The sequence below is a fragment of the Chiloscyllium punctatum genome, chromosome 9 (genome assembly GCF_047496795.1).
Source record: "Chiloscyllium punctatum isolate Juve2018m chromosome 9, sChiPun1.3, whole genome shotgun sequence".
NCBI classification, from domain to species: domain Eukaryota; kingdom Metazoa; phylum Chordata; class Chondrichthyes; order Orectolobiformes; family Hemiscylliidae; genus Chiloscyllium; species Chiloscyllium punctatum.
Window position 1 is genome coordinate 98,090,636 of NC_092747.1, and position 14,455 is coordinate 98,105,090.

A 14,455-nucleotide genomic window follows, 5' to 3' on the forward strand; every position below is an offset into this window, starting at 1 on the left:
TGTCAATCAATGTTGGTCTTTGGATTAATGCAGGTTACAAAGAACAGGTTTTACTTTGGACATGTCTGTTAATTTAAAGGAACAGAGATTGATCACTTGAAGCTCTGGCTATAGGTAGGATTTGTCTTCCAGTTACATCACTATCCTCTTATCAAGAATTTCAGGTTTCTAAATGTCTACTGCTACTATTGGCTCCTAGTTGCATGGTAAAGTTACTCAGCCATACAGCACAACTTTATCATATACAGCAATCCTTTTACTAGAAGTGCTGGAAGCTTCAAGACTCCAATGGGCTGTTCAATTATGGATTCCTGATGATTCATAGATCACAAGGCAGTAGTTTGACCATTAAATGTGGGTTCCTAGGAGAAGGCACAAAACAAATGTGCAGCTTCTCACTGACTTAGCACAGCCAAAGTTATGGCACCTGCAGAAGGCAAACATCCTTGTATTGTACTGCCAGCAATCACACAGCAATAGTACATTAACAGAGGGAGGGGGTGCTCGCTATTCAGGAAAGCAGTGGGCTAGTCTGAACGAGCTTGCAAGATGGTGTGCAGTCAATGACTCTCTTGATATATGGGGCTGGACAACTCTAATTGATGCAAACCCCAGATCTCAATATCTACTTTAAGCCTATCTTAGCCCATTCAGGTTGTTCTCTGGAGCAGACAGGTTATGTGGAAATTTATTAAAAGTGATCAAAATTTTGAGGGGTTTTCATTCAATGCACAGAGAGAAACTATTTTCCTTGGCCTCCTTCTAAGATAATTCCAGAATTGTGTGTTTCATTTGGTAAACATGGCAACAAGTACTTGCTTAAAGCACTACTGAACAGCATTAAGAACAGAACAGCTGAAAACACTTAGCAAGTCAGGTAGCATCTGTGGAGAGAGAACCAGAGACATTTCAGGTAGATGATCTTTATGAGAACTCACCGACCAGAAGCATTAATTCCATATCTCTGCCCTCAGATTTTGCATTACCTGCTGAACTCTTCTAGCTTAATTTTGTTTTATTTCAGATTTTCAGGGCCCTCCGTATTTTACCCTCGCAAAATTGAACAGTGGACTGATGTTACAGGTAACTTTTGTCTCTGCTGGAAGGACACTGAAGCAAAAAAAGTAACTTTAATGATTCTGGCAAGTGCAGTTTATAAGAAGAGACAAATTGAAAAACATGCCTCCACATATTCAGGGAACTGCCCACATGATGTTCAGGACCTTTAAAACAAATTATGAGGGTAAGCACATCTTCAAGTTTGCCTCATTGTGTCTGGTCCCTAGCCAGTTGCACAGTCACTTGCTTTTCTTCCACTTGCCAGAGACATAATACAGATGTACATATCATTTATCAGGAGTTCAAGACTGTAAGGCCGAGCCCTTGTAAATTTATATAGGCAAAGATTTAGGACTAGATGGAGGCAGTCTAGCTCTCTGAAGAATTCAAAACACTTGAAACACCAACATCTACTAGCAAATGCCTTTAATTATTATTTTCTTACTTTAAATATTTCACATCCTAGCCTTTCTTGTGGTAGGAGAGAGTACAATGCCTTTAATGTGCCTTTAAATATAAATGTATAAATTCCACACAGCACAGCAAGAGTTAGAGCCAAATTAAAGAAAAACAAAAGCTCGTTTGATCCACTGAACAGCAGCCCTGCAGTTCTAACCTTTCACAAAGATCTTATTATGATACGCAATAACAACACTGCTATTCAAGATCAATCAAATACTGTCAAGGTTTTGTATCATTCTGAATAAAATTTATAAATATGACCAATTTTGGTACAGTCTATTTAATTCTAATGTCTGCTTTCAGTACGGTGGATTTAGATAAACCTTTAGTACTCAGAAGATAATATGTCCATGTTATTTATAGAATTCCCACAGAGTCTATATTTAATATTTAAAATTTAAGTTTGATATTTCAGGAAAGCAAAGCAGCTTCACAAATTACCACTTCTGAGTCCCTGAAAGCTCCATAGTTTTGCTTTTAATTCTGAAGAAAGGTTGATGATCTGCAACATTAATATTGTTTCTTCCTCCATAATCGTGACATGTTCATCAAGTAATGGTTTTAAAAGAATTAATGTGGACTTGTACTGAGCGCAATGAACTCTGATGATGTCATAGATCTTTGGTAGGGGAACAGTTTGTCTTAACCGAGATCCCAATGGAGACAGACATGATATACATGGCTCCTGACAGCTGTTATTATTCGGAACTAATACATATTAGCTGTACATAAAGCTATTGTTGAATAAGGTATATTTTGTCATGCATAAGTGGTTGTACTTGTTAAGACTCGAACTTGTTTATCTTCTATTTCTGATAATTAGACAGGCCATTACACTTAGAGTAAAAAGAAAGATTGCATTACCTCATGAGAGGCTACCTAAACAGGTATTGCTTATTTAAAAAAAAAGAGTCCAAACGAAAATTAATGACAGCAAGCTTCCCAGGCACAGGCTGGGCAACTAGATGATACAACATACTAACACAATAGCTATAACTGAACTTGCAACATGCCCTACTCAGTATTTAGTGCATTTTCTGTGCTTGATAACTAGTGACTCTTTAATGGATCCACCTATCAGAACACATTGCTGCTGGTGCTCAAAGGTTTAGCTCTCCTGCGCATTTATTAGTCATATCACAATACTCGCAAAGTGGACACTGTAGACAAATGCTGTATCTTCTTATATCCAGACAAATCAGTTAAAATTTTTTAAATGTTTTTCAGAAATATTTACAAAGGTATATACACTACTCCAGACTTCTTCAAAGAACCAGGGAGAAATTCAGCCAGTGCACATCCTGAATCTCTCCCAATGAAGAATCACATGTTGAAACAGTACAAAAGCTTAAAAAAAAAGCTTATTTTCACTTCTTCTCAAAACAAACATAAAACTTATTCACCTAGAAAGTAGTGAGTCTATAGAATTTGCTACCACAAAGAGCAGTAGAGGCCAAAACATTATTCAATTTCAAGAGAAAGTTGGACATAGCACTTGGGGCGTAGGGCAGCAAAGGTACTGGGGGAGAGCAGGAACAGGTTACTGAGTTGGATGATCAGCCATGAATGACAGAGCAGGGTCAAAGGGCCAATTGGTTTACTCCTATTCAATTTTTAATATTTCTATGTTTCTAAGTTTCTAAAAGATTTGCTTCTCACAAGCTGTGAAAAATAGTAATGATTAAAATGGTGAAAATTTAGTCAGCAAAAAGCACAGGGATTGCGTGAAAGCAAACATTTTAGAAGTTTTCTTAACTTTCGTAACCTATAAGATGCTTTGCGTACCCCCAAATGAACATCTTACACTTGCAAGATCTCGCTTTTCATCATTCACCCAAAACAACTTTACATTGCTAAATAACCTCATTAAATCTCTAATGAAAGGATCATTGAGTGAAAACGGACAGAAAGGAAACTGCTCTCTTCCTAATGAATACAGAAAACAAAGGGCTCAGAATAAAAAAAATAAACCAATTACAGGCATATTTAATGGGCTGCATTAGGTGATGCTGCAAATGTAAAGTACACTTCCCACACATATATTCATACAGCCTGTTTGAGTGACAAACTATTGCCCAATTTCTAAAACCCTCGCTTTATTATACAATCTAATAGGCTATGCTTAAGACTATATTGGAAGTAAAGAATCACTTCCATTTTATTTGACAAGTGAGCAGTTTATTTTATTAGATGCAACTGTCTATTTTTTTAAATACATAGTTCTTCAGAACATTGGAGATGGTGTCGTACAGAAAGAGCATTCCAGCTAAACCACAGTTTGCCATGACTAGACACTGGAACATGGCGCAGCAAGGGTATAGGACAGGGCCTCAGGAGGACTAGGGCATGCCAGCGAGAGCTCATGGTGGCAGAGAGGTTGAGCCAGTAGAGTGCAGTAGCCAAGTAAACAATAGGCTTACACTATTATGGACACAGGCTGACAGACACCACACTGATGTCACCAACATTGGGAAAAACCACACATACATGAAAGTAAGCATAGGGCAGATCAAGTGTGCATGCAACTATGCCCAGCACCTGGCCAGTCAGCATTAGGATTTCAGCACATTTAAAGATAAGGTGTCTGTTAACAATGTCTTAGGAAACATTTGTGTACTTGGCTCCTACCTTGATCAAGTCTAAAACACAATGAGCGTTTTGCTGCTTCGATCTCATGGCCTGGATGATCAAGCACCTGTCTGCACCATTCTAAAGGACTCTGAGCTTTCTGTTCGACGGTGGGCTGCTTCCTTGGTGAAACATATAGCCTGTAATGAAAAAGTATAATACTTATCATAATTTAACCCAAGAAATAGATCTACCACACATTAAGTCTTATATTTATGAACAATTGGGAAGACTAAAAGTAATAGTTCTTTATGCAAGTTTAGTCAAGAAACACTGATAGACGACAATTAAAGTCCTAGGGGATGTTTTTGATGGAAGGCTGTCTTAATGCTGGAAGCAGAGTGGAATCTGGATTGGAGAGAATCAAGCAGGTAGACACATTTCCTACCACTCACTCAGTCATGTGCATTAAGCTACACTGCCAGATCAATTTTGCCCTGCAGTGCAATTCATAACCATGAAGTAACTGGTAGGCATTAATTGTTGTACGCTTTATAGTAAACATTGTACGGCTCATTTAGTCAACTAATCATTATGCATCGAGGAGGAAAACATTTGAAGTGCACATACGCATGACTGTGCATACCTAGTTCCAAGTTAAAACATTTCAGCAAAACAAAATCTGTACCAAGAAGGGATGAAGACTTGAAAAGAAAAACAAGTATTCTTGTTAACTTCTTGTGTTAGAAATTGCACTTAAGATCAAGCAGTTTAGCAATAATAGGTTCAACAAAATGACAAGGTTGATCTTCCAAATGCTGCAATCAGTGAGGAATACCAACCCTCAGCTGCAAGTTTTGAGAAATTACAAATGCATGGATCATGATGTGGTGGCACTGGAGGCAGTTCAGAGGGAGGTTCACGAGACTGATCCCAGAGAGGAGGGGTTTGAAAAAACATTGAATAGTTGAGGTCTATATGCTCTGAAAGTCAGAAGAATGTGGGGGGGATCTAATGGAGATATTCAAGCTGTTAAAGGTATGAATAAAATAGACGTTTAGAGGATGCTTCCTCTTGTGGGACATTCCAGGAGGAGAGGTCATAGTCTTAGGATAAAAAGGATAGCAAATTTAAAACAGTTCAGGAGAAACTACTTCTCCAAAGGGTTGTGAACATGTGGAATTCGGTACCCCAAAGTGCAGTGGATGCTGGGGCAGTCAGTAAATTTAAAAGAAAAAGAGTTTGACATATTTTAAATTGGTAATGAATTGAAGGGTTATGGGGTGAAGGCAGGAAAATGGGCATGAATGGCATATCAGCCATGATCCAATGGCGGAGCAGACCCGATGGGCCAAATGGCCAAATCTGCTCTGATAGCTTATTCATCTTATGAACCTATGATTTCCCATCCATTATGCCTGAAACTTACGATATACATATTGATATGTAAAGCTGCCTGACATCAGCTTACAATTGGAAAATCAGTCCCAAAGCTCTCAGTAAGAACAGTGAACTTATCAGACCTGCTATTATCTGAACATTTTTGATATGAATAAACTCAACATATTAACATCACAGCAAGTTCTATCATTTAGTTGAGCTGAGCTCATGATCAAACAGCTAAAACATAGAGATTGTAAGATCTCAGAATCTTAATATTCATTCTATAAGATTACAAGGCAGAAACCAATGATATGTAGGAGCTGATTTCATTTACTCTACCAGATAGAAATGGGGCAATAACATGGATAGATAGCAGCCTTCAAAAGGCACAAGTAATTTAATGGGGAAATATTGCAGGTACACAAAAATAGAGGGACAAACTGAATTGCTCAATAAAAATGTTAGTGCAGACTCAAATGGGCCAAATGACCTCCATCTGCATTGTTTTACAAAATGATAATGACCTGAAAATAATCAGGACAATACCCTTCATCTACGATGATCTGCGCCAACCTACAAGGTCACTGTATCTCCAGAGTGCTCAACTGCTTATGCTTTTGACCATTCCAGTATGCAACTTCTTTAATGTATTTACTGTGTACATCAATTTGAGATATCTAGGTCACACATTGTCCACAGTTTTTCTTCCTGCAGTGTGACTAAATGGTGTTCAACCATGCTCCATGAGAGCACTACATCGCTATCACCCGAGTATCTCTTGCTGCCAATCAGCAAAGCCGCAGAGTTGATGCCACCTAATATTGCAAGCCCAGTGTTGGTGAGCTGTAGCAGGGCAACCATTTCTCTCCTGGCATCTTAGCTTTGAATTTTGATTGACGCCATCAACTAGGGACACCCACCCCCAAAAGTTTCTATGCGGCAACAGAATTAAAACTTCTCAGTTTGGCTGCCAAATAGAAAAAACATCGGCCCCATAATCTACATTGCTAAACTGCTCAACATTATTACTTTAGCTTTTAGATAAATTTTATATGGCACAACATATCTCAGGTAGTAAAGAACGTATGATCTTCAAATGAGAAAATATGCATTTCCTTCAAGGAAAGAATATTATGGATTTTAGCTTCAACCTACCACAAATGCAAAATGCAAATCTCAAAAGAAACTGAATTATTCATATAGCTACCCTCTAAATTGGCCATTGGAAGAACCAGCTGTAACATAGTAAAAAGGAAGGCAAACAGAAAAGATGCAACATTTAGTGTATACACACATATACACAAACATTTGTGGACATGATGATATATTGTCCCATAAGTATCTGCCTCTTGGATAAATTATTTATTCAATCCAACCTTGTTGGTCTCAGCATCATTAAGATGGAAACTGGTTGCTGCCACTTGTTCATTCAAATTGAGAACACTCCTCTGGACCCATCTCTATTTCTCACTTACCCCATTACCACACCCCTTCGCCCCTTGCCCCATCATTCTTTATCATTGAATCACTCCAACTTTCCACCATAGAACAGACCTTCCCTTTAGCTCTGTCCTCTTCTTTACTCTCCCTTGCCTCCTTCCTTGCTTAGAACAGTTACACCCCATAACATTTGCCAGTTCTAAATGTCCAACTTGCTAAGTATACCCCGCATTTTTATTACAGCTTGTTGGGCCACATGTTACTTTTTAATTATTAACATGCAGCTGTAGATTATATCTGAAGCAATAGGCTTTGGTAAAGGGAGGTCATGCATTATCTGGAGAAGGAGGATCTAAACTGGGTAGTGCCAAAGGCACATGGGAGCACTAAAATAAGCAAATCACTAGAACTAGGAATAAAGGCCAACAAGGTCAGAAGAAAATGCAAACAAGAGATTATCTTTAAAAGGAATAAAATATTCAAGTCGAGTTGTTGTGCTGACCATTATTGGACTGCGGCCAGGCTATGTATTGTCTGTTCGTAATATTACAAGGGGGATAACGACACTAGAGAGGATGCATACAAGGTTTACAAGAAACTTTAAGGTTCTTAAACAAGTAGGCTGGGGCTCTACCCTCTTGAAGAGAGAAGGTTGTCGGGTGCAGAAAAATGGCTAATGGAGATGCAGTATTGAAATATATACCTTCACAGAGTAGATTGGACTGCATAAAGAGGATGTTTGTACTTGTGGATAAGAACAGAACTTGAAACTGTCATTATAAGATAGGCATGAAGAATTCAAACACAGAATCAAAGCTAAAATCTCTTTGCCCAGAGAGAGGTTAGAACTTGAACTTTCACAGTTAAAAATCACACAACACCAGGTTTTAGTCCAACAGGTTTAATTGGAAGCACACTAGTTTTCGGAGCGTCGCTCCTTCATCAGGTGATAATGGAGGGCTCAATCCTAACACAGAATTTATACTAAAATTTACAGTGTGATGTAACTGAAATTATGCATTGAAAAATTGATTGTTAAGTCTTTCATCTGTTTGAATACCATGATAGTTTCACTTCTTTCATGTGTAAATCACAAAACCTTTTTTTAAAAGTTGCATTCTCAGGCTAGCTGTTAACAATGGGTGATAGCTAAACATTATCGACATCTCCAAATCAGAACTTTCACAGCAAATGGTTGAAAACAATTATTCACTTCCAATTCATAGCTAGTAGTAATTTCCACTTCATAGCCAGACACAAGCCTATAAGCAATAGTTACCTTCACGTAAGTTTTGATATGAATACAATGTGTATGACGATGTTTAAAATCTTGTGCATAAAGAAACATACTTTGTCAATTACTGCAGGTCAAGAAAAATCAAGTCTTGCTGTCTCATTTTATGCGAGGTTTGGAGTAAATAATAATGTAGAGCTCAAGAGATTTAAACATTAATAAAATCTACAATAATGCTCTTCAAAGCAGAACAACAAATATGGATAACATACAAGAGCTCTAACGTGGATAGGAGGGCACCATAAAATGTTCGGGAAGTTAAATAAATCCAAACAGATTTCAAAAGCAATTTTGTGTGCTAGTAAACACTGCATGTTGTCACTCTGACATCTGCAGAGGATAAGACCGTATCATAGTTAGGAAAGAATTTGACCCAATTACCTTATGGATCATGGATTTGCACTTATGAGATTTAGCTCACCATGAGTTCTGAGTGCACAATAAACATGCAGGTAGATTCCAATAGCTAAGGCTGGAAAGAAAATGGATCCTTGATCCCAAAAGCAAAAATCTAGCTACTGTAGAAGAGCTATTGCCTAAAACAAATTAAATCTGGGAGTAAACATCTAATGATGACTATGAATCCATTATCAATTGTTGGAAAACCCCATCTGGCTTGCTAATGTCCTTTAGGGAAGGAAACTGCCATCCTTACTGATCCGGCCTACAAGTGACACCAGACCCATAGCAATGTGGTTGATTCTTAACAATTAGGGATGGGCAATAAATGCTGGCCTGGCCAGTGACACCCTCATCCTGTGAATGAATAAAAGAAAAATACTGGGATCCAGCGACAGGGCATGTGATTGCAAAACTAGCTATAGTGAGATTGGAGAGATTAATGCTGACAACGGGTGTACAGGACAGGACTCAATTACGTCCAAATATAAATACTTATTTTAATTAAGGTAGCTGAAATATTTCAGGAATTCTGGACCAGACTGTGAACAATCAATTATGAATTTCCAGTGAACAATAGCTGGAAAGACCTAACACAAGCCTCTAAACTAATGATCACCAACATCTTGAACTTAGGCTACCTAACAATCCTTGGGGGACTGGGGAATAAACATCTTCATATGTTCAAAATTATAAAAAACACCCAAATTTCCTGATCACCCCACTGAATAATGAAATACAAGATAGTGACTGACACTAACTCAGGTTTAACTGACATTGTTACAGGACAATAAAAAGAGGAAAAGTAACAGCAGGATTATGACACTTTAGTTCAATACACAGCCAAAAAATATTATAAGCTCTGTTTTTCTACATAAATGCTTCTTGCCTAATCCAAGCAATTTCTGTTTGTTTTGGAATTCCAGTAAACTTTACCCATGATGTCAGGTAGGGACCAACACCAGTAATAATTATTGGAGTTAACTTCAATAACAAATATGCAAAATAACCTTTATGTGGCAAAAGGTCATCACTAGCTGTCCCTCAATTTAATCAGGGACACAAGCATCTGCCATGGGACTTCATGTGATTGAACAAGCCGATTCTCAGCCCACAGACTGTTGGAGGACATGCTGCTCCATCTGCTCACGAGGTGGTGGGATTCAGGATTTGCTTCCTCTCCTTCTCTGCCACTGGATTGTCTCATTTACAACATATTCTGACTCAAAAGGGGATGAACCTTGATGGACAGAATCTCTGAATGACAGAAGTGCTTAGGTATAGAAGGAGGCCATTAAACCCATTGAGTCCACACGTTCTTGCCACTCTGAACATTTGGTAGCAAGCTCCCCCCAGTAATTAATGTGCATTCTGCCACTTCTCATGCACAGCTTCAGAGCATTATATTTATCCTTTCCTGGAAAGTTAAACATTTGAAAGTCAAAGAAACAGGACCTGGTGACCAGAATGCTTTTTAGCAACCAATGTCCAATCGAATATTTGTTGATTGTAGACGAGTTCTGCACCCAGTGTTTATGCACCCAGCTTCAAGAAACACACCAGCATTAGTTTGACTGTCCTCCCACTGAATCCAGAGAATGCTGCACTGGCATTGCTGATGAAATTTCTCAATAATACTCATGTCTCACTATTCAACAGTGCAGGCCTCACTACAGTACCAGTGTACAGCGAATACCCACAGCTGTGTACACTAGGACATCATAGTAAATCTTCCCAGAAACATAGAGCATCTTTGCACCTTCTCTGGGAATCTCCAACATGGCCTCTGGGCCAGGCTAAACCAATAAAAATACAAAGAACAACTGCAGGAACTTTTCAATGTATTCATCAGCCTAACCAAAGCATTTTACTTAATTTAAAAAGATTGCATTCCAAAAATGTTGATGTTCAAGTAATTCCAATACAATCCTGTAAGTGTTTCATGGTGACATGACCACAACGTCCTGAGTGAAAGATCAGAAACAGATGTCTTCAAACTCTGAACTGGCAAAGGCAGAGTATAATAAATATCATTCTCAATTCGTATCATCTGTCACATTTTCAGCCATATTAATGGCAAGCCACTGGAGCACACTTTAAAAGAAAACAGATTTGATTTCAAAAATGATGCACAGTATTGTACTAGATATTTTAAAGGAGGAGGCGAGGGGAGAGGGGGGTGGTTCGGTTAGCTTAGTTGGTTGGAAGACTGGTTCTCAATGCAGAGTAATGTGAACCGTGTGGATTCCATTGCTGTTCCTGCTGAAGTTACTGTGCAGGACTCTTTTTCAATTTTTCCCTTGCCTGAGGTGGGACGATCCTCAGGTTAAACAGCCACCAGTCATCTCTCTCCAATAACTAAGTATCCCTATGGTCTGCTAAAACAATGGCAACTTAAGGTTTTCAACATTTTAGATATTAAGAAAATGTTATACTTCTATCCACTGCAAAAAGTAGCGACCACAGAGTACCCAATGAAGCAAAACCTTTATCCTTGCAAGAACGGAGTTTTTGCTGCAGAAGTCATGATAGTTAACTACTATACAATATACTAAACTAGCCCGACAACATTTAAGACAGTAAATACCATGTTCTGTACTATATCCAGTGTAAAAAAAAAGTTCAATTTGTTTATAAGCAAGATGTTACACAAATGGCATTGTTCCATTTTTAATTTATGACTGTCCAACCTGAGTAATTTTACAAATCGACACTGGCACAGAAGATGGTTCTTTGGGGATACATTTTGGGAATTTGGGAAGCCACTCTCTATTATTCTCCATCCATTACCCAAGAAAAAATAAGACAAAATAAGACAAAGCTACAGAGGTCTGAAAATCTAAAAAATAAAAAATGTTTCAAATCAAGTAGCAGATAGTAATGCGAGTGCACCTTCAACAAGGCGTTTTACCTTATGTGGTAATGTTTATGTTATTTTCTATAACAGAAGAATGAACATCATGGTGTTGAAGACACCAACAGACATTTATTAGAACTAACCATTGTGTACCAACATTGCATTCCTTAGGCAGTTAAGTGTCCGAGCTAATATTAAGCCATTAGGTTACAACAAAGGAGCATGCACCAAGTGATCGAGGCATGGTGCATTATGAGACTTTTATACTCTCAAGTCATATGCCCATGCTACCATTATATCACAGCAATCTCAAAGTCATACTGGTCATGAGACATAACACAACATCTCTATTTCCAAAGATAAAAAAGACTCCAAAAATGTATACATGGTTGTAAATATGCCTGTGTAGATATTTCAATGACAAAACAGATTAATAGACTTTACACAACAGAAGTTTCAAACTTCAGTGCAACACTGGAGGTTTGACAACTCATCCATATTTGAAGATTTATCATCCTTCAAGAGGAGGTATATGTTGATGCCTCTTAGTTGAACGGTGTGGCGCTGGAAAGCACAGCCGATCAGGCAGCATCCAAAGATGGAGAGCTTATGCTCAAACTGTCGATTCTCCTGCTCTTTGGATGCTGCCTGACCGGCTGTGCTTTTCCAGCACCACACTCTTCGACTCTAATCTCGAGCATCTGCAGGCCTCACTTTCTCCTAGATGATGCCTCTTACTCTTGCTTGATAACTTTGTTATCTTTCTGCTGGTTGTGGTGACTCAATGTCACTGTATAATCACTGCCAACAAAGGCATTTTTCCTCACTTTTCTCATGCATGATTAGTGTCTCATACATTGTGCTAATTTCTGGTTTCTATCCCTTCACAATGTAGCACCACTATCAGTAAATAACTTATATGTGTGGGCTGATTGCACATTCTAGAAACCTTTGCTGATATCCATATATTTGTACTTCTAACTCTCAGTTCTCTGCCAAGTATGCAGCTTTGGTAGTTTTCTATATCCTTGTTCATCGTGTACCACTTTCATTCTCCTCTGTCTTTGAAAAAGAATAACTTTTATCTTGGAATGGCTAACAAATTGGTTGCTTGGAAAGGTCTATCGCACTTGCCTTCCCAACGCAAGTTGTGCTCAGGATGGCAATATACTATCCATTGGTACTGAACAAAAAAAAATAGAAATGGAATGTAAAAATCTTGCTTTGTTACTCAACATTATTAAATCAAAGATCATTAGGGATGCACCATAGGTTCTGCTGGACCATTTGAGTATGGATAATGAGGTGATGATCGGTTGAGAGCTAACTTCCACTTAGCAGGCATTTCTTAAAATGATTCAGACATACTTTTTGTGGGATACCAATCAGACTGAGATTAGCACTCCCCATGTCAATAGTGATCATGGTCCTTATTTTGCTAAGCCAACAGTAATATGAAAATTTACCTAAATTTCATACAATGTTGCTACTTTCATCTGAGCAGCACATGGAACTCTGTGTGGATGTAGAGGTTACCTCCGCAGCTGGGTTTGATGCCTCACATGCATTCAATCATTGACCATATCGCATGGATTCAGGTGCTAGCCATCTTATGTATTCAATACTACCTGGCTGTGGTGAAACATGAACATGATATCTTGGCATAAAATCCTTGTTATCAGGACTTGTTCGTTGTTGAAAATGGCTTGTTACAATATATCAAATTAGCCTTTGAGACAAAAATGAACAAATCTTCTCAGGCACATCTTTAATACTGTCAGACCATTCCTGGACAAATTATCTTTTTCAGCTATTGTAATTGCTCATCCTCAGCAGTTGCTGATTGCAACTGTTCACACTGGTTCTGGACAAACTGTAACAGACCAACCTGGAGAGCATCTTCAGCATCCAGCACTGTAGCTTCAACACATAGATCAAGAGGAATATCTTGGTCTTCGTGTGGGTTGGGTAATCTGCTCAAATGTGTCAGATTTAATCATCCCAGTACCTGGCTTGTATTTCATTTCAAGATCATATCTTTGCACTGTAATAAATAGATACTGTAAGATGTGTGCACTTGTTGAATATGGTGGAATATAATTTGTAATGGCTTGTATTTGCAATTTGTAATTATGAATTCCATGCCAAATAAGTGTGTGTCAAGCCATAAGACGCCAAATACCAAAACATTCAACGTCAGCATAGATGGCCTATACAGACAACAAAAGTTTTTTTTTTAAAACCAAAGTGTATACATGCCTTTTGGTAAAAAGGCATGTCCCCACTTTGAGAAGTATGACTTACCTGGAGTCAAAGTATTGCAGTAAGATTTTGTTGATAGAACCTGCTTGAAATAAATGAGAATTTAGCAGAGGCCATATTTGCCACAGATTGGGGAATATCCTTCTTGAGCAAATCTCTCAGAAGATACAACCTGTCTGCAAAACTGCAAGCATATAGTAAGAGCAAATTCCAAGGCAACATTGCAGATTATCATCCTCTGGGGTCAATAGATTTTAATATCTTTGATCTTACCTGGATCAGGATAGATCCCTTGGCTGAACCAAATGAAACTAAAGGATCTAGTTGACATTAACCGGACACTGCTAAATACCAATCCTTGTTATTGTGCTACTATTATCAGTAGGTGAAGGTTTCATGCATGCTTTGTCTTATCCTTGACCACACTATCATCAGCAATGCAGACACATTTTCAACAATCCTATCCATGTGCAACTAGAATAAGTCTTGAGTTCCTAATAACCCAAATGGGCAACCGTTGAAAACAATATTGTCCAAATGGTGTCTTAAATGTGATAAGCTCCTAGGATTCTTCTGCTAAATAGACAGACCAGTATTTGTGCTTCACATCTAACTTGGAAAAGAAAATCTTGCTCTTGAATATTTAGGATTTAATTCTTCCACAGTTGTTATTTTGAGTGGACACCTTTTAAGTGAAAGTTTCAGATGCCTTATATGGTAAACTCTTATGG

At 38.2% G+C, this 14,455-nt stretch overlaps 1 protein-coding gene across 1 annotated transcript in view; it reads right to left on the bottom strand.

Moving 5' to 3' along the window:
- The window catches only part of slain1a (SLAIN motif family, member 1a), a 128,155-nt gene that overhangs the window by 100,747 nt on the left and 12,953 nt on the right, over window positions 1-14,455 (bottom strand). Inside the window, exon 2 of the mRNA XM_072577932.1 lies at window positions 4,150-4,289. Within this exon, the coding sequence (XP_072434033.1) occupies window positions 4,150-4,289 (140 nt within the window). The remainder of the gene's footprint in view (window positions 1-4,149; window positions 4,290-14,455) is intronic.